The sequence below is a fragment of the Mobula hypostoma genome, chromosome 7 (genome assembly GCF_963921235.1).
Source record: "Mobula hypostoma chromosome 7, sMobHyp1.1, whole genome shotgun sequence".
NCBI lineage: Eukaryota > Metazoa > Chordata > Chondrichthyes > Myliobatiformes > Myliobatidae > Mobula > Mobula hypostoma.
Window position 1 is genome coordinate 68,050,640 of NC_086103.1, and position 23,005 is coordinate 68,073,644.

Genomic DNA, 23,005 nt, shown 5'->3' on the forward strand with positions numbered 1-23,005 from the left:
CTTGTTAGTTTTTACTGACTAATATTTATTTAGATAAAATAAATATTATTCAGTAATAGAAACAGTGTTTTCAGCTTGCTTCATTTTCAGGGCCTGGATATTCCAGTTCTCAAGTGATTATTTTTTTCATCCATGTGATCTGGTGTGAAAGTTTACTGAAAGAAAAAAGGTTCCTTTCTTCCGAATGAAATGATTCTACAAAAAATCCTGAACCTTTTTAGTGGGTTTGAGTGCAAAGCATAAAACATAGTTCAGTCGTAATGATGAAGGCCAGCTGATGGTATAAAAACTTAGATACTAAGAGCGAAATATTTCTGGGAGGGATTAATGAATTCAGCGGAGGAATGCTCATATGTTCCTTTCCTCAACAATGACATGCCTGTGTTTGATAAGAGTCATGAAAATATATTTTTCTTTGCTCAGATGATCAAGTCTCATATTCGATAGCCATCAGAAACCTCAAAGAACTGTTGAGGAAATAGTTATCTTAGCAGGCCACAAGTAAAGCCAACATCGCACAGTCTAAGTGGAGTTTACATATTCTTTACAGATTTCCTTGTGATGCTGTGATTTCTCCTTACATCCCAGAAACACACTGGCTGGTAGGTGAAATAACTGCCACGTTATCCCTTCTGCGCAAGTGTACAGTAGAATATGGGAGTGAATAATGGAAATGGGTGGAGAGTAAAATAGATTAGGGTGGGGATGGTGTAAAATTGGGTACTTGAAGATTGCTACAAACCAAAGGGTAATTGGGCCCTTTTTCACATCTTATCTTTATAAACCCAAACAATTTTTTTTTAGAATTGAAACTAATTTTACAGTGAGGTAAGCAGACTATGCCCATGATGCACTAGTTTTTAATGCACCAGTCCTAAAATATAAGACCATAAGACATAGGAGTAGAATTAGGCCATTCAGCCCATAAAGAATGCTCCACCATTTCATCATGGCTGATCCATTTCCCTCTCAATCCCATTCTCCTGCCTTCTGCCCATAACCTTTAATGCCCTGGCTAATCAAGATCCTATCAAACTCCACCTTGAACACAACCAACGACCTATCCTCCACAGCCGATTGTGGCAATGAATTCCTCAGACTCACCAAACTTTGTCTGAAGAAATTCCTCCTCATCTCTGTTTTAAATAGACATCACTCCATTCAGAGCCTGTGCCCCCTGGTCCTAGACCTCCCCACCATAGGAAACATCTTCTCCACATCCACTTGATCTAGGCTTTTCAACATTTGATAGGTTTCAATGAGATTTTCCCCCACCCCTCACCCCATTCTTCTAAATTCCAATGAGTAAAGGCCAGGAGTCATCAATCATTCCAGGAAACATTCACATAAACTTCCTCTTAACCCTCTCCAATGTTAGCACAACCTTTCTGAAATAAGGGGCCAAAATCTGCTCAAAATACTTAAAGTGAGGCCTCAACGGTGCCTTATAAAGCCTTAGCTTTACATCCTTGCTTTTATATTCTAGTCCTCTCGAATGCTAACATCACACTTGCCTTCCTCACCACAGGCTCAACCTGCAGGGAATCTGCACAAGGACCCCCAAGTCTCTTTGTACCTTGAAGATTTGAACTTCCTACCCATTTAGAAAATAGTCTGTGCTTTTATTCCTTCTACCAAAGTGCATGACCATACACTTCCTGAAACTGTGTTCCACTTTCAGTTTCTTTGCCCATTCTCCTAATCTGTACAAGGCCTTCTGCAGACTTCCTGCTTCCTCAGTAGCACCTGTCCTCTACCTATCTTCATATCATTCACAAACTTGACCACAAAGCCATCAATTCCATCATTCAAATCATTGACATACAATTTAAAAAGCAGTCCCAACACTGACTCCTGCAGAACACCACTAGTCACTGGCAGTCAATCAGAAAAGGCTTTCTTTATTCCCATTTTCTGCCTCCTGCCAATCAGCCAATGCTCTATCCATGCGAGTATCTTTTCTGTATTACCATGGGCTCTTATATTGTTAAGCAGTATCATGTGCAACACCTTGTCAAAGGCCTTCTGAAAATCTAAGTAAACAACATCCACTGATACTGCTATTTGTCAGGCAAGATTTTCCCTTAAGAAAAATCATACTGACTTTGACCTGTTTTATCATGTGTCTCAAAGCACCCCGAACCCATATCTTTGACAATCAATTCCACATCTTCCCAACCACTGAAGTCAGGCTAATATGCCTATAATTTCCTTTCTTCAGCCTTCCTCCCTCATGAAGAGTAGAGTGACATTTGCAATTTTCCAGTCCTCTGGAACCATTCCCAAATCTAGCAATTCTTGAAAGATCATTACTAATGCTTCCACAATATCTTTAGATACATCTTTCAGAATCCTGGGGTATAGTCCATATGATCCAGGTGATTTATCTAAATTCAGACTTTTGGTTTCTCAAGTACCTTCCCCCTAGTAATAGCAACTGCACTCACTTCTGCTCCCTGACACTTTCAAACTTCTGGCATACTGCCTAGTGTCTTTCACAGTGAAGACAGATGCAAAATACTCATTCAGTTCATCCGCTATTTACTTGTACCCCATTAAATACCACTCCAGCATCATTTTCCAGTGTTCTATATCTATTCTCACCTCTCTTTCTCTTTATATATCTGAAAGAAACTTTTGTTATCCTCTTTGATATTGTTGGCTAGCTTATCTTCATATTTCATTTTTTCCTTCGTATGGCTTTTTTAGTTGCCTTCTGTTTGTTTATAAAAACTTCCCAATCCTCTAGCTTCCCACTAATTAATCTTCTCTTATATGCCCTCTCTTTTGCTTTTATGTTGGCTTTGACTATTGTCATCAGCCATGGGTGCATCACCCTGTCTTTAGAATATTTCTTCTTCTGTAGGATGTATCCAGCTTGCGCCTTCTGAATTGCTTCCAGAAACTTCAGCCTTTGTTGCTCTGCCGTTATCCCTGCTGGCATCCCCTTGCAATTAATTCTGGCTAGCTCCTCTCTCATGACCCTGTAATTTCCTTTATTCCACAGTAATACTGACATACCCGACTTTAGCTTCTCCTTCTCAAATTGCGGGGTGAATTTATCATATTATGATCACTGCCTCTTAAGGGTTCCTTTATCTTAAGCTCCCAAATCAAATCTGATTTATTACGCAACACCCAATCCAGAATAGCTGATCCCCTAGTGGGCTCAATCACAAGCTGCTCTAAAAGGTCATCTTATAGGCATTCTCCAGACTCTCTCTCTTAGGGGCCGGCAAGAATCTGATTTTCCCAATCTACTTGCATATTGAAATCCCCCATGACTATCATAATGTTGCCCTTTTCACATAATTTTTCTATCTCCCATTGTAATTTGTAGCCCACATCCTGGCTACTGTTTGGAGCTCTGTTTATAACTCCCACTAGTCTTTTTCACCCTTGCAGTTTCTTATCTCTACCCAGAAGGTTTCTACATCTGCTGATCCTATGTCACCTCTCTAAGGTTTGATTTAATTTTTTTTTACCAACAGAGCCCACCACCTCCACTCTATCTGCCTGTCCTTCTGATATAATGTGTACCCTTGGATGGTAAGTTCCCAATTATAATCTTCTTTCTGCCACAACTTAATAATACTTACAACGTCATAACCTGCCAATCTCTGTGAATGTAAGATCATCTACCTTATTCCATATACTGCATGCATTCAAATTTAACATCTTCAGTCCCATATCCATCAAACTTTTCAGTTCTGTCCCTCTTTTACACTGCAACTCATTCCACTGATTGCAATTTTGTCCTATATTCTGCCTGTCCTTCCTGACGATCACAACCTGTCCCAGCTTGTAAACCAACAGTCCTGTCACTCTGGTTCCCATTCCCCTGCCAAGTTAGTTTAAACCCTCTCCTACAGCTCTAGCAAACCTACCTGCAACGATATTGGTCCCCCTTGGGTTCAGGTGTAATCTGTCCCTTTTGTACAGGTCATACCGTCCCCAGAAGAGATCCCAATGATTCAGAAATCTGAAACCCTGCCCCCTACACAGTTTCTCAGCTACACATTCATTTGCCAAATCATCCTATTCTTACTCTCACTGGCATGAGGCACAGATAGCAATCCAGAGATTACTACCCTGGAGGTCCTGCTTTTCAGCTTTCTACCTAGCTCCCTAAATCTTCTTTTCAGGACCTCCTCACTTTTCCTACCTTTGTCATCGGTATCCATATGCAGCAAGGTTTCTGACTGCTCACCCTCTCCCTTTAGAATACCATGGACCCGATCTGAGACATCCCTGACCCTGGCACCTGAGAGGCTGCCTACCATCTGTGTGTCTCTATCACGTCCAGAGAATTTCCTGTCTACTCTAGCAATGGAATCCCTTATCACTGCTGCAGTCCTCTCTTCCACCTTCCCTTCTGAGCCACAGTGCCAGAGGCACAGTCGCTGCAGCTCTCCCGCAACCTCCCTCCCCCGTAGGTCGTCCCCCTCAACACTATCAATAATGGTATACTTATTGTTGAGGGAACAGCCACAGGGGTACTCTGTATTGGCTGGCCATTTCCCTTCACTCTCCTGACAGTCACCTATTTTCCTGCCTCTTGCAACTTAGGAGAGACTACCTCCCGATAGCTCCTATCTAACATCTCCTCAATTTCCCCGAATGAGCCGAAGGTCATTGAGCTGCAGCTCCAGTTCCTTAACGTGTTGGCTGAGGTAATGCAGCTTGGTGCACCTGGTGCAGGCGAGGTTATCCTGGAGGCTGGCCATCTCCCAGAATCCCCACTTTACACAAAGAACACAACACAGCTCCCAGAGCCATTCTCACTGCTCTAACCATGCACAGCAGATGAAGAATGAAGAAGAAAACTTACCAAATATGTACCTCACCAAACCTTTTCTTGCCAAAGCCTCCCTCTCTAATATTGGTCCTCTCACACAATGGCCACTTCAACAATAACCACTTCACGTCCCTGTCTTACTTTTATTTGCCCTTGCTTAATGTGTGAGGCCAACTGCACCACCAATAAGAGCTGAAATCCCACAAAAGCTCTTTTATTTAAATTTTTCACTCTCCAACCTGCGTGAGGCCTTCTGTGCCAATTCGATTGTGACTGTGCCGCCCAGAAAAGCCCAGCTATGTATTTAAAATCAGTTTGTGTAATAATACAGTACAACGTTTGTTGAAGACATATTCATATGAACCTATGAAATTTCATGACTGTAAACAAGGTGGTATTACAGTAGTCAGAAAATTCACCACTTTTGAGTATTTACAGCTGAATCTAAAAACAGAACTAATTAGAGGGGCGAAGTGGGATTTGACGCAAGGAGAGGTTCACAAGAAATCTCAAATTTGTGAGTAAGAAAATATACCATTTAATGTTTTCAAATATAACCTGCTTGACAATGAAGTATTAAAATTGAAATACTGGAACTTGCTCCTGTAGTACAAAGCTTGCTCATCATGTTCTAAAGTAGTAGGGAAATAAATTGGCTCAAGGTAGACACTGGAAAAAAAAACATAATTTTTGTGCATTTTTTTCCAATTGAATCCAAAAGAGTTTCATGTCGTGTGGGTTACAGCAGCTGTGACAATTAGCAGATCAGCCAAAATTGCTGATAGTTTATTTCCATGACAACATCAAGCAAAACCCACTTTGTGTCAAAATGAGATACTTAGGTTAGACTCTGGTAAAATTTCCTTTCATCTATCCCAATAATTTTCTTTGACAGTTTATGCCAACATACTGAATTTTCCTATTGTCTATCATACAATGATCATACTGACTGTTGTGAACTGAATAATAGAATGGAATTTTGTAATAACAGTTGAACTAATAAAGGTTAACAGAACTGTCAAAAGACAGACTATGGGAAGTTAGCAGTAGATGGAGGATGAATCACAGACACAAACACAAAGCAAGAAAGCATCGCCTGTAATTAAAACCAAGGTTAGTCTGGTTGCAGTGTTGTAAAATGAGATAGAAGGGGGTCATTATCCCCTGAAAGACAAATGGTTGGTTCCTTCTAAGGACTGTTAATCACAAAGCGACTAATCTCTCTGTCCTATAGACATGCAGGCTGATCTATCTAGTTGCTGTAATAAATTGTTAATGACTGGCACAGCATCTGAGCAGGAAAGGACATTTTACATGCTACCCTATAGTGGGAGGCACAGCTGCATCATTGTCACGGACAGAAATTTCTATCTTCTCACTGCGGACACCCTCCAGCTTAGGTGGGGCAACATGCTATGTGGCTATATTCAAAATACACGTGATGTACTATGCATCAATCATCAGCAAAGGAACTGTACTGTACAAATATCTGTAACCCCATGAAATGGCTTGGGAAATTATACATTTCCTCATCAATCAGCCAAAGAATTGATCCCTAGTTAAAGAAGAGTGAACTTAAAGAACTTGGGCATTCTGGAACAGCAACAGACCTACTGAAAAATGAGTTTCAACTTCCTGAAGCTTCCAGAGGACATGCGTGCTAACCAGCATAATATTCCCAGGGAGATGAACAATTTCAATGATGAATCAATCCAAGACATTACAGTCACATCTAGGTGAAAATAGTCAGGAACAATTAAACAACTGTCAAGAGCAGAGACTCCACGAGCATTCACATTTGTAACAGCACAGTTCAGCATATGAAAGGAGCAAGATTTAAAGTATTCTTGATCACCTTCAGCTAGGCACACAAAACAGACGATGCATCTCAATTTCCTCCTGCAGTTCCATTACAGATGCCAAGCTCCAGCCAATTCAACACTCTGCACTGACTTCATCTACTGTCAATCATCATGTTGGCAGGCTGTTACAAGAAGCAGTCCTAATTCAATTTCAACAAAATGATGAATTGCATTGGAAAAGCAAGACTGTGGGTTGCATAAGTGTTTCTGATGCAGTAACCAATGAAAGTGCCCAGGCATGTACACTCGTGTCCAAGTGCACGTAATGCATAACTAGGCATGTGCAGAAACTGGGTGAGTTTTGCACCACCTTAAGGGCAATCAGAAATGAATATAAAATGTAGCTCTTGTCTTCAGTGATGTATTCAATACATGAAAAAGATACCATCACGACTGCCTACTCACACCTCCATAACATTGTCCAATGTTATCCCTGCCTACACATGTTTTCTGTCACAAGTCTTTGCTCCATTTAGCCTCCACTATTTTGGCACTTGGTGATTAACCAGAAACAGCTTCTTTCCCTCTGCCATTGGATCTCTGAATGGTCCATGAACACTACCTTATTATGCCTTTTTTCTGCAGTTTTTATTTAGTTCGTAATTTTATAGTTACATCTTTACACTGTACTGCTGCAGAAGGACAACATATAAGACAGCAGTAAAAAACCTAATTCTGACGTACATAACTCACACCACAGTCTATTCATTTGTCTCTGTACTTGCTGACCTATATTAACACCTGAAGAAGCAACATCCAAATTATAAAATTCTCACCAATCTTCTGAACTTTCTCAGCAGATTCTCCCTTCCCTATGTTTGTAACCTTCCCACAATCTCACAAGTCCTTGTCAGCTCTTTCCAGTTCAAGCCTCCCACACTAAAATTGTACTGTTGACTAAATACCTCATTCTGTAGCTTTGCATCAATCTTTGTTCAAAAGTGTTCTCAGAACTTCTTGGAATATTTTAGCCGTCTTAATAATGCTTTAAAATTGCAAACAGTACTTTAAGGAAGAATCACTTTCTACATCCTCTGCTAAATCCATAACCATGCCTTTACTCTTGTTAGAAAAGACCAATTTCAACACCCTTGAAGGTAAGCATTTAATCTTTTATACTGTGCAAATTGGTGATCATCCAAATTCTGATAAACATACCGTAAAGGTCTATTGATTTGCCTTGTGCTTGATCATCTACATATACTGGCTCAAGAGTAGCAACACCTAAATTATAAATCCAACCTCCCAAATCCTTTAATAGCCTCTGCAATCCCATCCAGCTTCACACTTTATCATTTATGTTCCACTTACTATCCAACTTATTGTTGTGAGCATCCTATTCTAAAATGGTTTGTCTTTTATATTCTGTAGAACTTGCATTGCAGTACATTAATGTATTAAACAAAAAGGCAGAAATCAATAAAACTGTTTTATTCTGGACATTCAGTGACACTAACACATGCTCTAACCTAAAAAAAAAGAGTAATTTAGCAACTTAAGTAGTTCTCAAATACGACAAATATATTTGACGATATAAAAACGTTAAATACAAAACATTAAAAAATCATGGGTGCTGCCTTACTTGAGAATGGAAAGATACAGGAAAAAAAAACATGGTTGTTTCCTTCTACAATGGCTAATCATTCAGATGCTCAAATGCACAAGTTAGCCGAGTTCTCATATTAACTACTGGTCTTATTCACTGCACACTTAAATGTCTTCATGTCCAATGTAGCTTCTGCAGGCCTTTAACAGCTAAAATAATAGAAGGCAATGGCTTCGCTTAGAAATTTTAAGCAACATACTGCTAACAACAACTTACTTAGATATAAAGTGAATTGGATCAATGTGACTCCTATGTTTTACAGTGCTTTCAGTAACTTAAATTTATTTTAAAGGCTTCTTGAAAAAGCATGTCTCTTTGAAAAGAATATGAGAAATTATGACAATCCCTTAAATCTATGCAGCAGACAGAACTTGAGCTGGAGGGTTCCAGTCCTTCCCCATCCCAAAGCAATTTCCAGTGCAAGGTACCACTGTACATGACAAGTCCCAGGCTTTTAGTACTGCCTCCTGTCTCATACAGTTCATTACTGTGCAACAGTGCGTGATAGGAGAAACAGCTCAAGGCAGAATAGTCACAGAAAAGTACAGCACAGAAATAGGCCTATTGGCCTATCAAGTCCACACTGAACTACTTAAACTGCCTACTCCCATCGACCCGCACCCGGAATCATAGCCCTCCATACTCCTACCATCCCTGTATCTATCCAAACTACCCTTAAATGATTAAATTGAGCTTGCATGCACCACTTGCGCTGGCAGCTCATTCCACACTCTCATAACCCTGAGTGAAATAGTTTCCCCTCATGTTCCCATTTACTTTTCACCTTTCACCCTTAACCCATGACTTCTTGTTGTAGTCCTACCCAACCACAGTGGAAAAAGCCTGCTTGCATTTACTCTATCTATACTCCTCATAATTCTGTATACCTCTATCAAATCTCTCAATCTTTTATGTTCCAAGGGATAAGGTCCTAACCTATTCAATCTTTCCTTATAACTCAGTTCCTCCACACCTGGTAACATCATTGTAAATTTTCTCAGTATTCTTTCAATCTTATTTACATCTTTCTTGTGGGGGGAGGACTAAAACTGCACACAATACTCCAAATGTGGCCTCACCAATGTCTTATATAACTTCAAGTAGAAAAAATCACTAACTAATTCATGAAACATCAACTCTATTCCTTTCCATAGATGCTGTGTAACCTGCTGAGTTCCTCCAGCATTTGTATGCTACTCTGGATTTCCAGCATCTGCAGAATCTCGTGTGAAGGATTCAATATTGCTTTGTGATGACAGTCACTTTCCCAGATACTGGTAAGACTATCTTCATTCTGTTTTGTTGTAGTTAGTGAGAAGCCAGATATCAGTGAGAATATCTGAGTTAATGACAATGGTCATTCGCAATGCAGAAGACTAATTTTCCTCTGTTATTCACGGTCAACACTTCAGACTACTGGAGAGTGATGTGAACTTCATAGATGTAAGAAATACTATCCTAGAAATAATGTCACATGCTGAACACTTACGCACACTAAGACACAATTCCCAAAAATTCAGTTGTATAAGTGAGGTGTTTCATGTGGATTTTCATTCAAAGGCAGGTTTTCATCATGAAAACAAGTACTTCAATGAATCTATCTAACCAAATACAAGATCATGGATTCCAGCACTAGATATGTCAATAGGCTGGCGAGGTTTAATTTCTGAATTTAACCCTTGCTCAATGTCTCTTTCAGAACTTCTCCAACCTTAGTGAGTCTAAAATCTTCATTCCCCAAGCAGATAGCTTCCTCCCTTCCTTCCCCCCACTTCCATTCTTCCAACTTATCTATCAACCTTCCCCATCCCTCTCTTGCCCCACCAAATTCATAAATCTGACCTGCCTTATTTCCCCGCAGTGATGGAGTAAGCTGGAGAAAGGTCTTTTTGCACACAAGATGGGCAATACATTTTACAGTGAACAATCTCTGGGGTCCATGCACAATAGAACTAATCATTGATTGGGCTGCTGTACATGATTAGTTATAAGCACATTTTGACATGACACAATTTCTAGCCCCCGAATTAAAGTCATAATTTCTACAATCATCATCATCATCATCTCACTGCCAACCAAACTAGGAAAGGCTTAAGGTTGATAGCTGCTATTTACTTGCAGCCTTACAATATTACAGAGGCCTTGGAAATCTAGCTGATACTTGGCTCGTCTATGTTTAGTACAACAAGTTTGCAGTCAGTCAGGCTCAGCCTTACTCAATGGTCAGGGAGAAGGCTGGAGTTGGATGCCAGTGAATAGAGTTTGTAAAATTTCACTTATATAACACTGGATAGCAATTTTTCCTCCAAAAGTGTTGCATCCTCAGAGATTCTTTGTGGTTATGATAGAGCACTTGAAGCTGAACACAAATATAATTTTGGACTACTTGTATCACGTAGGAATGTGGAGAAACAGGAAATTAACTTTTATTGAATACAATGCATTTAATTGCATAATGGTGCTGCTGATTTGCAATAGTTCAAATAAGCTAAAAAACATTGTTGATGATTTTTGTTTGTACTCGGTGTCCAACAATAATCAGCCAGCATTGATGGATTCCATTTGCCCTGATACTGTTTCTCCATGACTGCAATGTCCTGGTGAAATCTTTCACCATGCTGGTCACTGATAGCTTCAAGATTTGCAGGGAAGAAGTCTAAATGGGAATGCAGAAAACAAATCTGCAGTTACATGCGGCACTTCATGATTTTATGTACTTGCAGCATGCTGTCAACCAGATGCACATAAGTTTGCTGCTGTGCAGTTGGCAAGAAAATTTTCGACAAATTCCTTGAATGCCTTCCATGTGATTTTCTCCGGGCTCACTAGAAGTTCTTTGAATTGCCTGTCATTGAAGACCTGTTTGATTCGTGGACCAACAAAAATGCCTTCTTTAATCTTGGCATCAGTTATTCTGGGAAACATCTGTCTCAAATATCGAAATCCTTCATGGAAATTTGTGTAAATGGTAGCAGCAGATTCCATCCTTGCAGTCTTGAACCCAGTAATTCTGCTTTTGCCTTTGACAAATGCAAATCTCTGACCAGGTGCTTTTACTCAGATTGAGTTAGCAGGTGACACTCATTTAACATAAAGGGTTCAAAATCTGTATCAGTATCAGTGTTGTTTTCTGTTCCTGGCTTGTGTATCATGGCATCTTCATCTGCCTCCGCTAGACTGAATGTCACTTGTAACTTTGATACTGGAAGACGATTGTCATGTGGCACAGGTCTCATAGCTGAAGAGAGATTGGGGTATTCAATAGGTTTCTTGTTTTTAGCAGAGAAACCAGACACACTGGTCAGACAGAAGTAGCAGTCTGTCATATGATCCTTTTGCTCTCACCATATCACTGGGACAATGACAGCATTGACCTCCAAGTACCCGCTAAGATCGACAGTGCATATTGCGCAACGAATGTGAGGAGCCCAGGCTTTGTCTTGGTCGCCAATTTTACACCCAAAGTAGAGCTCATGGGCTTTCTTAATAAGAGGAGGCATTCTTCGTCTTTGAGATTTAAGCAAACACTCATCACAGCTATTACATTTGTGAAACATTTTGCTATCACAAATACTCCTGAAAATACAATTACTTTATTATAACGAGCACACACAATATGCTATGCGCATAGAATATGTGCAACAGGAATGCAAGCTGATATACCTGTGTGTGATGCTTTTATAACCTTTCTAAAACCTGTCCCACTATGCGTCATCCATCCTGCCTAAGCGTGCCTGGACAAAATAGAATTACATCAGATTACATTGTGGGCAACATTTTAATTGACTTGAATTATGAATAGAAATAACAAATGTAAACATTTTCAAAAAAAAAGGTGCATTATAGGGAAATTTCATGGGGATTCTCATGATCAGCAGCCCAAAATCCATAACATACACTATTCAGGAAGCAAAATCTTTGTTGCCCAATGTTATTTTAAGTCATCAGTTAAGTGCAAGGGTGACAGAGAAGCCAATATAGTTAGATTTCTAAAATGTGCATTTCTGAAATACATAGTACAATTGAGAAAAAAAGATCAGCACACAGAAACAGGGTATAATGTAGCAGAATGTAAAGCAAAGAAATAGATGGAGTTTCCAGGGACTGAAAGTGATTATTCAGACTGGTATAAAGAGGTGAGATGTGGTGTTCCACAGCTATTGCTGCTGGAATTATTGTTCATTATAATTTACACAATAGACTTTAAGTATTGATGGGTGGGAAGAGTAGTGTATTTGGTTTAATATAGAGAACTGTAGGAAACTACTGCACAGGAAATCAGCAACAGCCTTGCAGCATGAGCACATAATTGGCAAATGAGCTTGTGTATATGTAAGTTTTCACATTTTAATGATTCAAATAGGAAAGGCTATAAACTCAGTCCATGTTTCTAAATGAGGTACAGAATGAAAGGATCTGTTGTTATAAAATGGAAAACCATTAAAATAGGACATAAATAAAAGCCTTTGACTTCATTTCAAAAGCAGTAGAATCGTACAGCAATGAAGCTGTGCAAAATCTTTGTAGCACATTGGTTAGACCACAACTATCGATTATTCTGATCACTGTGCTGTGCCTTGAAAAAGTATTCAGTCCCCACTATTTTCACCTTTTCTAAATGTAAACTATATTGAAGTAGGATTTTCTAGCTAATCTACAAAACATTGTGCATCATGTCAAAGCAAAAGAAAAATTCCAAACCCTGTCAACAATTTACTAACAATTAGAAACCAAACACTTGAAGCTGAAAATGTACTCATCCCTTTGTAATTACTACGCTAACCTTCCTCAGGTGCAATATACAGAATTACCTTTACCAACTCACACCCCCCCCCCACCCCCAACAGTATGGTAGATTTTCAACCAACCAAACCAAAATGAAGACGAGCATTCAAGGTAAGTCAGGGAAATTATAACAACAAAGCACAAATCTGGGAAAAAGTACAAGACCATCTCAAAGGCACTGAGCATACCTTGGAGGTCAGAGCAGTCGATCATGAAAAAGTGTAAAAAATATAAAACCACAGCCACACTGCTTAGGTCAGGCTGCCCCTCAAAACGGTCACCAGAGAAGAATGACACTTGTAAGAGAGGCTACTGGGACAGCAGTGTCACTGAGTGAGCTACAGAAGTCAGCTGCTGCAATAGATGAAGTTCATGGCTCCACAATCTCTAACACATTGTCCAAAAAGGGTATACATGGAAGAGTGGCAAGGAAGAAGCCTTAGCTGAAAAAAAATCCTTGCCCATAAAGACTTTGCAAAGTGTCACTTGTAAGATACTGTAAAGATGTGGAAGAAGGTCTTGTGGTGAGATGAGACTAATGTGGAACCTTTTGGCCTCAACAATGTGGCGTAAATCTCATAATGTGCAACAGCCAGATAACACCATCCCAACTGTAAATTAGCATGCTATAGGGATGATTTTCAGCAGCAGGGTCTGGAAATCCAGTCAGGATTGATGGGAAGATGAATGCTGCTAAAAACAGAGATATTCCTGGAATTAAGAAAGCTTAAACTGGGGAGGAAGTTTATTTTTCAGCAGGACAATGACCCAAAGCACACTGCCAGAGCAACTATGGAATGGCTTTAAATGAAGAAAATTGATGTCCTTGAATGGTCCAGTCAGAATCCTGACGTTAACCCAATTGAATATCTCTGACAAGACCTCAAGATTGCTGTCCATCGCTGCTCCCCAACTATCCTGGCACAATTTGAGCAATTTTGCAAGGAGGAATGGGCAAATCTCACTCCATCACATTGTGCAAAGCTAACAGAGAAGTTATCCAAAAAGATTACTGGCTGTAATAGCTGTGAGAGGTGATTCAACTAAGTACTGAGAAAAGGGGGATGAAAACTTGTCAGTTTTTGAATTTTTAGTTTTTCACGCTTTATAATTTCTTTTAAGGCTCTACTGTGAAAAACAAAGGAAGTGTGCAATGCACAAATAAAAATTCTCAGTTAAATTGATCAAAATCTTTGGTTGTAATACTCATTTATGTGAACAAAGGGTTGGGGGCTGAATACTTTTACAAGGCATTGTATATTAAGGAGATAGACAGGTGGTAGATAAGATGTAAAGATGATCCACTACAATGATTTCAAAACAAAGTTGTCGTAACTGTAAAAGAAAGAATGAGAAATAAAGCTCTGTGTTCAAAAACAAAAAGGCTAAGGTAAGAACTGATAGTTCTCTGGATGGCAGAGTAGCACTGTAGGTACTGCAACTGGCTTACAGCTCCAGCAATCTGAGTTCAATTCTGAACTCTGCTGCCATCTATGTAGGGTTTGCACATTCTCCCTGTGAAGATGTAGGCTTCCTCCCACACCCATAGATCCACTGGTTGTCACAGTAATTGGCTACTGAAACTCATCCAGGGTGTAAGTGGCTGACAGGAGAATCGGTGGCTATTAATGATTAAACAAGAGTGAGTAGTTTACAAGGAAATATAGTTGATGGGAATGCACAGAGCCAGTATGGATTTGATGCACCAAATGATTTCCTTCATGAGGTCTGTTAGAATGTGAGTCAATTTGATACACAAATGTAAAGACAATGATTTTATTTGGGTAAATTTTGTGGAACTTCTATCAAAAAGAATAACTGAAGTGAGCAGAACAGATGCAATTAGGCCAACGCCAGATAAAAATGAGCAAGACTGGCAAGAAGTAGAGATATAGCTTAAACACAATAGTGTGGATCTGTTGAGCCATCTGGATGGTTATAGTGCATTGCTTTATAACATTATCCATGCTCTTTCAAAAAATTGTTTGGATAAGAAAGCTAGCTGTCCTCCTTAGGCACAGATAAGTAACTTCTACTTGCATACTGAAGCACTGCAAGTTTTATCAAAATGAAGTACGCATTAAATATTTTTTATTTCCAGCAAGTTCTTTGAAGTTCAAATTTAAATGTTTTTCAACCATACATTAATGCCAATGGTTATAGTCGAACGAAACAGCGTTACACTGGGGCCAAGGTGCAAAGCACAGTACCAACAGTCATACACAGCGCAAGGTACATTTTGCACATGCCAAATAGCAAGCACATAAACAATCACAAGCACATAAAAGAAAGCAGTAAAATACAGTCGCACAAAAAAGTGGTGCAAGTCCCTGAGTCAATGAATGCTGCAGCAGTCTACAATCAAACATAATAAAGCTTTTCTTATGCTGAGCAAACAGTGGGGGCAGCAGCTCTGATTCCATTGTGAATATCTCAGCACACTGTCTCCAGCAGTTCAGTGGAGCACCCAACTCCCACTGCAAGCAGACAACACCCACGGCCTGAGGGCTAGCCCCTGCTACAACTGAGGCCACACAGCTTCCCCGCCATCTGCCCACGCTGTTCACCAATAAACCAATGAACTGGACTCGCAGCAATTCACACCACCAATGTCCAAGGGCCTTGCAATCACAAGAAAGGTGACTAGGACGATCACTTGCTGTTAGATTGCGCACCTCCTTTGCGTACTGATGCCCGTCAAAGGCAGCATCGCAGTCCACACCATCCAGATCTCCAGTTTCTCAGCCGATGAACAACTCACTAAAGGAGAAGACTTGCAGTACTTTCAATTTTTAATGTCCAGCAGGGTCTTGTGATCATAAAAAAAGACAATGACATCTCTGATTAACCCCGTAGAAGCTGTTGCATCTGAGTGCATCGCTATTTTACTAGAAGGAAACATACCAATGTATATTCTAACTTTATTTTGTTTTTTTTTGGGAGTCCACAGAAAATAAGGCAGTAAACTTATTAAGATATACAGCATGATCAACAGTACATAACTAAACATCCCATCAGTAGTTTGCAGACAACAAACAAAAACCTTACATGGCAATTCTTATCTGCATTTAATGAAAATGAAGAAATATCTTTCCGAACACCAAAACAAAATCATACTTGGATTAATACTTATCCAATTACAATGATAAAAAGCTTACAGCTTCAACTGTTGCCTTTACTTCCAAGCAGCTCAAATCAAGTGTCTTAAAACTTGAAATACCTGCAAAAAATGCAGCAATAATTGGAACAAATTTGTTTGCTGGGAAAGCTGCATTTTATAATTGTACAACTACATTTTGGTCAAGCACACTCTTAAACCGAACTATTTCCAGTAATAAGTATTATCTATTATTGTTATTTGGGTTTTGCACAAAGTTGATAGAGTACGAGCCGGAGTTTGGATCCTTCTGTAACAGGAAGTTGTCAGTGGACAGGCCAAAAGGTCGCAGAACCATGTTGCCAAGATCTTTCAGCTTGCCTACAATAAAAAGAAAATAATCTGTAGCGTGATTCTTCAAGTTAACATGAAAGGATTTAGCCTGCAGACAATTAAAACAAGAACTTATTTCTTTGAAAGCTGCACAAATGCATGAACAAATCATTCCATTGTCAATAAACAAGGTTTCACTGCTACAGAGTCATTCTGCAACAAATTATCCAGAAGTACATAATCATCTTGAGAAGATGCTGAGCAGTACAAAAGGAAGTAAAGCACTGGACCAAAGTTCCATAAAAGGTTGATTACCTACGAAGGTTTTGTGCAATCGATTTACATCATGCTAGTAAGTGGAAACAGGCAAGCCAACAGAGCTTAAAAACTATGAAACAGTTTGCACATAGAAGCTATCATTCTGGAATTTGCAGCTGAATTGGCAACAAAACTGTTAGGAACTTTCAGATGAATGCAGAACTCCACATAATGTGGAAAACTAAAAGCTGCTCCATTTGATATCCTGATCCTTCGCAATTCAATATTTTGCAATCTCAGCATAACCGAAGGAATTCATACAAACCCGAAAGATATCAGATATATTCCAAAATTATGAGAATAAACAATCAGTCTTCTCAGTCAAAGTAACTTCTCACGACACCTGAGTTGAAACGACCATAGTTCTGCCTCTGACTAATTTTGTGTCCTTTCCTAGGCATTCTTGCCAGGAAATGTGAGTACATAGTAAATCCCCTTCTAGGTCGCAGAAGGTGCAGGTTTGCAACATCTTGGAGAATACATGGCAAATCACATTTGGTTAGGGCCCTGAAAGTACTGTGAGCATTCATGAGCCAATTTTCCACAATGACTGGACTGGTGAAAAGCAAATAAGACTTGAAGACAGGCCACAGAAACGTTCTTTTCTTCTTCAGAAAATTAATTTTAAATCTTTCATATCTCTTCTTGCATTCCTTTGTTAAATATGTTTAACAGAGGTTGTAAACTTTAATTTAAGTATAAACATGATTGTTTTCTTCATGAGTTGAAGGCATATCAATGGACAAGCAACAGTGTTAAAGTATTAGCTACCTAGATGAGCCACTCTGCAATTTGATCATAAAACTCTCGAGTGTATAGAGCACAACTTAAATCAGCCAGCCCAAGGCCTCCACTCTCGTTGAAGTACGATATGCATTCTGTGTTCTAACTACTGAGTATGGAATTGCTTTTCCTCATGCTGTCTTTTGTTCTTCATTCTTAAGCCATTAGAAACAGGTTACTATTTTTAAACTAACTCTTCTATGAGATTAAGTACCTTTATTAGACATACTGTCAAAAGGATTACAAAGTCAGCATCTCAAAATAACTATTTCCTCATCCCTGATACTTCCCTAATAAACCTCTAATGAACATTCCCAAAAACCACCCAAATCCTTTCTGAATGTAGTGCTAGAAGTCTTTCGTCTACTCATGCCACAACCAGAATTTTACATAGATTTAGCATAGATTCCATGCTTCTGCATTCTGTGCATTTACTCACAAAACCTAAGACTCCTTGTGCTCCATTATCTGCTTGCTCAAATTCTACTATCCTCAAACATTTGTACATAAACACTTCTGGCATCTCACTTATATCCAATTTAAAACTGCATTATTTAACTTATTTTCTCTCTTCCTTATTTCCACCACAATGTATTAAATTCTGTGTTGCACCTCAGCTACTGTATCGCCAGTCCGTGCACATCATGCCTTTAACCATCTTCCCCATGTTTCAGTACAATTCCAAGTTCTGCACTGTTAGTAAATTTCAAAATTGCATCTTTCATCCTCAAATCTAAGTCAGTCGCAGTAAGTTCTTCTCTAAATCCCAAATTGAAGTTGTATCCACACTGTTACAATTCCTGATACCCCATAGGCTTCTCAAAAGCTACTGTACTAAGACTTGATAGTCATGAAAGACTTTTCTTATGTCAGCTCATGTCAATCACCATAAATGTGTTCACTTTAATTATAACCTTCAATTCTTGAAAATAACTGTTCGATTTTTACTCCATTATGAAACACCTTTTCAATGGTCACATGCACAAAATTAACTGTACAGACCCATATCCACTGGTGCACATGGCCTCACATCAAAACAGTGAATTCCCCAAAAGCTAAAGCATGCCAACCCTCAAATATTATTCTTTGTTTGTCCAAAGCACTCCTGGTATTCTTCTGAAGTACTTCTAAATTGACTTTCCCTTTTTTTGTGGACCTGGTTTCAATATTTGTATTCTTCCTCCCACATTCAAGGGTAATTATATTGTGATTCTCAATTGCTACAGCAATCCAAAATGCTCATTGACTTTTATTTTAGGTCACCCAGTATCACAATACTGTTCTTGTTTATTGTATCTCTTGTAATGTCCTGTATCTTGATAAAGTTTGATGAAGACAGCCTTTTGCCTCAACCAATTCATGACAGGGTAATTGAACTTCTTCATTATCAATAATCTACAGCTCTTGCAAATCTGTTCTACTGTATCCTTCCTATTATTTGATTGTCTTTATAGCCCCAACAAGTGATCTGTTTTTTGATCCATTATGTACATTTTTCCCCTCTCTGATCTACTCTGCCCTGTGACCCCACCTTTTCCCCAAATAATACCAGACAGTGGAATACCTCCACTCTGAATGTGCAGAAACACAAAAAACATTTTTTTTAAAAGGACAAAATGTGTTAACATGGTAAAATAATATTCTTCTCTCTTTCATTATACAACACTATTAGTACACAAAAACAACTAATTTTAGTTAATGAAACTGAAACTCTCACACAGGTATTCCTCCAATAATCAAAACAAATTTAAATAAAGCAACTAAAACCATGCAAAACTATGGCATCCTTGAAAGCACGTACATGACAACTACAAACTATTTGTTTTCCTGAACTAAAAAGAGATTACACCTTCCATAACATCACAAATGCAAGTACCTTAATGTGCACTGTGTATTTAAATGAACCAATGTAAACTTTAAAAAAACAAATTCCATCCTTGAAAAGAAAACATGCTTTGGGAACTCTAAACCATGACACTTACCGAAAATAAAGTTGCCATTTAGCCAAATCATACCATAAACTAAGCTTTGAAACATTTTTCTGAAATCAACGATTTTATTTGATTAGTGAGTGGAACCAATGACAAAATATATTATTCCAGGTACATTTTGGAGATAAATGCACCTGTTGGTTAGGTATTAAATCAAATAAGACACAGCTTTCCTTTTCTTTTTTTTTGTAGTTTGTTGCAAAATAATTTCTTCCATTCCATCATTTTTAAATTGCATGACTCAAAGCGTCAAATATTTTCCCAATACCACTACCAAATGGCTGCTAGGAAATTATGATTAAAGCAGATTGATTATCTAAATGTTAATTCAGATAGGGAAGATGGGCTTTACTAATAATCCAAGGACTCAAATGTTGACAGAACTGTGACTGTTATCTAATATCATGATAAGGCAAGTGAAGGACACTAGTGCAATGTGCTACTGGAATATTAACCTCCAAAACATATTTTCTAATTATTTCTCTCTATAGAAGCTGCTTAGGCTGATGAACATTTACATTATTTTCTACTACTAGTACTATCCACTGGTTTGGAATGGTGATTAGAACTTGGAACCCTTGGGATTTATTATTTCTCACTTCTTTTCTGTAAGAGATTGATCAGATGTTGTTTCACAAAAACTACCCTGGCATGAACATTGACTTCTCTAAATTCCGCTAATGCCCTACCTCCCCCTCCTACCCCATCCGTTATTTATTTATATACACACATTCTTTCTCTCTCTCCTTTTTCTCCCTCTGTCCCTCTGACTATACCCCTTGCCCACCCTCTGGGTTCCCCCCGCCCTTGTCTTTCTCCCTGGACCTCCTGTCCCATGATCCTCTCATATCCCCTTTGCCAATCACCAGTCCAGCTCTTGGCTCCATCCCTCCCCCTCCTGTCTTCTCCTATCATTTTGGATCTCCCCCTCCCCCTCTCAAATCTCTTACTAACTCTTCCTTCAGTTAGTCCTGACGAAGGGTCTCAGCCTGAAACGTCGACTGCACCTCTTCCTAGAGATGCTGCCTGGCCTGCTGCGTTCACCAGCAACTTTGATGTATGTTGCTTGGCTATGATCTGCTCACTCATCTGATATTATGGATCAAATCCACAATCTTTAAATGCACCTAACAGCACAAACTATGCATTTCATGTGGGACCTAATTAATACCAGCCTCAGAAGACACAGACAATAATGCAGGTTGGATTTCAGGAAATATACACTTTTGCATCAGATGAGGATGGAAGGTGAAAGTTAAAAGCGTCTTGGCAATAAAAACAGATGCATATTTCATGGGCTCCTCTTGTACCACGATGACGCCACCCTCAGGGGGAGGAGCAACACCTTATTTCCTGTCTGCTTAGCCTCCAACCTGATACCATGTATATAGATTTCCCTTTCAGGTTAAAAAAATGTTTCCCTCGCCCCCTTCCTGCTTCTTCTATTCCCCACTCTGGCCTCTTATCTCTTCTCAACTACGTATCACCTCCCCGGGTCCCCTCTTCATTCCCTTTCTCCTATGGTCCACTCTCCTCTCCTATCAGATTCCTTACTCTCTAGCCCTTTATCTTTCCTACCCACCTATCACCTTCTAGCTAACCCCCTTCCCCACCCCCCACCTTTTCATTCTGGCATCTTACCTCTTCCTTTCCAGTCCTGAAGAAGAGTCTCAGCCCAAAAAAATCAACTGTTATTCATTCCCACAGATGCTGCCTGACCTGCAGAGTTCCTCCAGCATTTTGTGTGTGAAACTGCTATAGTGTTAAATATGGGATTGAGAACTCAGTTTAGGTTAAATGGGATGTGAGCTTGCTGAGATATTGGCAATAGGACACAAATTACGATGAGAAAATGAAGTTTATGGCAAGGAAGCAAAGCAATGGCTTTCAAAATTAATTCAGGGGAGAATATTAAGGAACTAGAATGGCATCATAGAAGCAGTGACAGGTGTTGTTGGCATATAGTTGGAAGTGGTGATGTTTTTATGTAATAATCTCAAAAGGAGTTGCTTAAAAGAGAAGGAGACTGTGAAAAAAAAGTCAAACACAGATTTTCAGATGAATTTGAAAGCACAGTAGGAGGAGGGAACAAAAGCAATGCAGGAATTATTCTGACTATGATCAGCTAAGAGCAAAACTAAGAAAGGGCAGTCCCATTCAGCTGGACGACAGTTCTAACTCATAAGAGAAAGCTTGACAAGTCAAAAATTGCATTTTATTTGTACTGGCATGTTCAGCAGTGATAAAGAAGCAGAGATAGTAAGAGCTACGTCATGCAGTCAATTTCAGACCTCAAACTTGACAAGTTGTTTTACAAAGATAAAGTCAGTATTTAATTTTCTTGAGTGAGCATCCACTTTTTGAAACATGCAGAAGTATTATATAAAAGATTTACAACCCACAAATTGTATATGGGCTACAACCTTAATTCAAAGTGCTATGTTTCCATTTCCCTGTAACAATTTATTGACCTGAAAAATCATTTATGTAAAATACTTTTACATAATATTAGTTTTAGCTGAAAATTATCATTAGAGGTATTGGGACATGATAAAGATACATACCTAGCATCTCTTCTTTCATCTTCTCATTTCTTTCTTCGATTTGTTGCGGTAATCTCTATGGAGGAAATGAACAAGAGCTAAAGTTAGCAAATAACATGAACTCCTAACAACCATTCAAATATAAATGATATTTACCACAATAATAATAAAGTAGGTGATATGAACAAATATACCTTAATTGTCAGATTCTCGAAATAATCGATCTTTTATTTTCACTGGGTACCATTAACTAACCTTGAGAAACAGGTGGTGGTAAGCCACCATTTGAATGACAGCAGTTGTGATGTTCTCATGCAGGTATAAAGTTAGGGTTTCCAGGTTTTATGAGTCACAAACAGCAACGAAGAAACAGTGATGATGACTTCAAGTGCAGCCTGCAACTAGGGTATCCTTCTTGGAGGTGAAGGTGGGGGTAGGGGGTGCGATCACAAGTTTAGTAGGTGCTGAGTAAATTGCCTGGGCAACTAACTCAGTACTCTTAGTTGCATACATCGGTAGTAGATGAAATGAATGTTTCAGAGTGGTAAGCATTATCAAATCAGCAGGTTGTTTATAATCCCCCAGATAGTCACTCTCATCTCATATTTAGACTTCAAGTCTTGGTCTATGCCAAGACAAATGATATGGTCTGGAGCCGAGCAGACCCGATGAAAATGAGCATTAGTGAACAATTACTGTTATTTGCTATTTGGTAGCACTGTTGATGACACCTTCCTTCATTTTGCTAATTGGATTGTGATGTCAAATCAGAAGAATTGTTCTGCTTTTAAATTCTTATAAATTATTCAGATTAGGATCTGATGTCTAACTGAAGCCACAAAAAAAAACAAGTGACGTGGACAACACATCTAGACTTCTCACTGCTCAT

At 39.0% G+C, this 23,005-nt stretch overlaps 2 protein-coding genes across 2 annotated transcripts in view; one reads left to right on the top strand and one right to left on the bottom strand.

Annotated features, from left to right (window-relative positions):
• Positions 1-15,825, top strand: part of pwwp2a (PWWP domain containing 2A) — a 39,454-nt gene extending 23,629 nt beyond the window's left edge. Inside the window, exon 5 of the transcript XR_010018660.1 lies at positions 9,421-15,825. The gene's annotated coding sequence lies outside the window, so the exon portion shown is untranslated. The remainder of the gene's footprint in view (positions 1-9,420) is intronic.
• Positions 15,826-15,964: 139 nt separating this feature from the next.
• ttc1 (tetratricopeptide repeat domain 1) overlaps positions 15,965-23,005 on the bottom strand; it is a 48,916-nt gene continuing 41,875 nt past the window's right edge. The window contains exons 7-8 of the mRNA XM_063053572.1: positions 22,138-22,192; positions 15,965-16,529 (exon numbers count right to left, since the gene is read on the bottom strand). Of these exons, the coding sequence (XP_062909642.1) occupies positions 16,393-16,529; positions 22,138-22,192 (192 nt within the window). The 3' untranslated portion in view covers positions 15,965-16,392. The remainder of the gene's footprint in view (positions 16,530-22,137; positions 22,193-23,005) is intronic.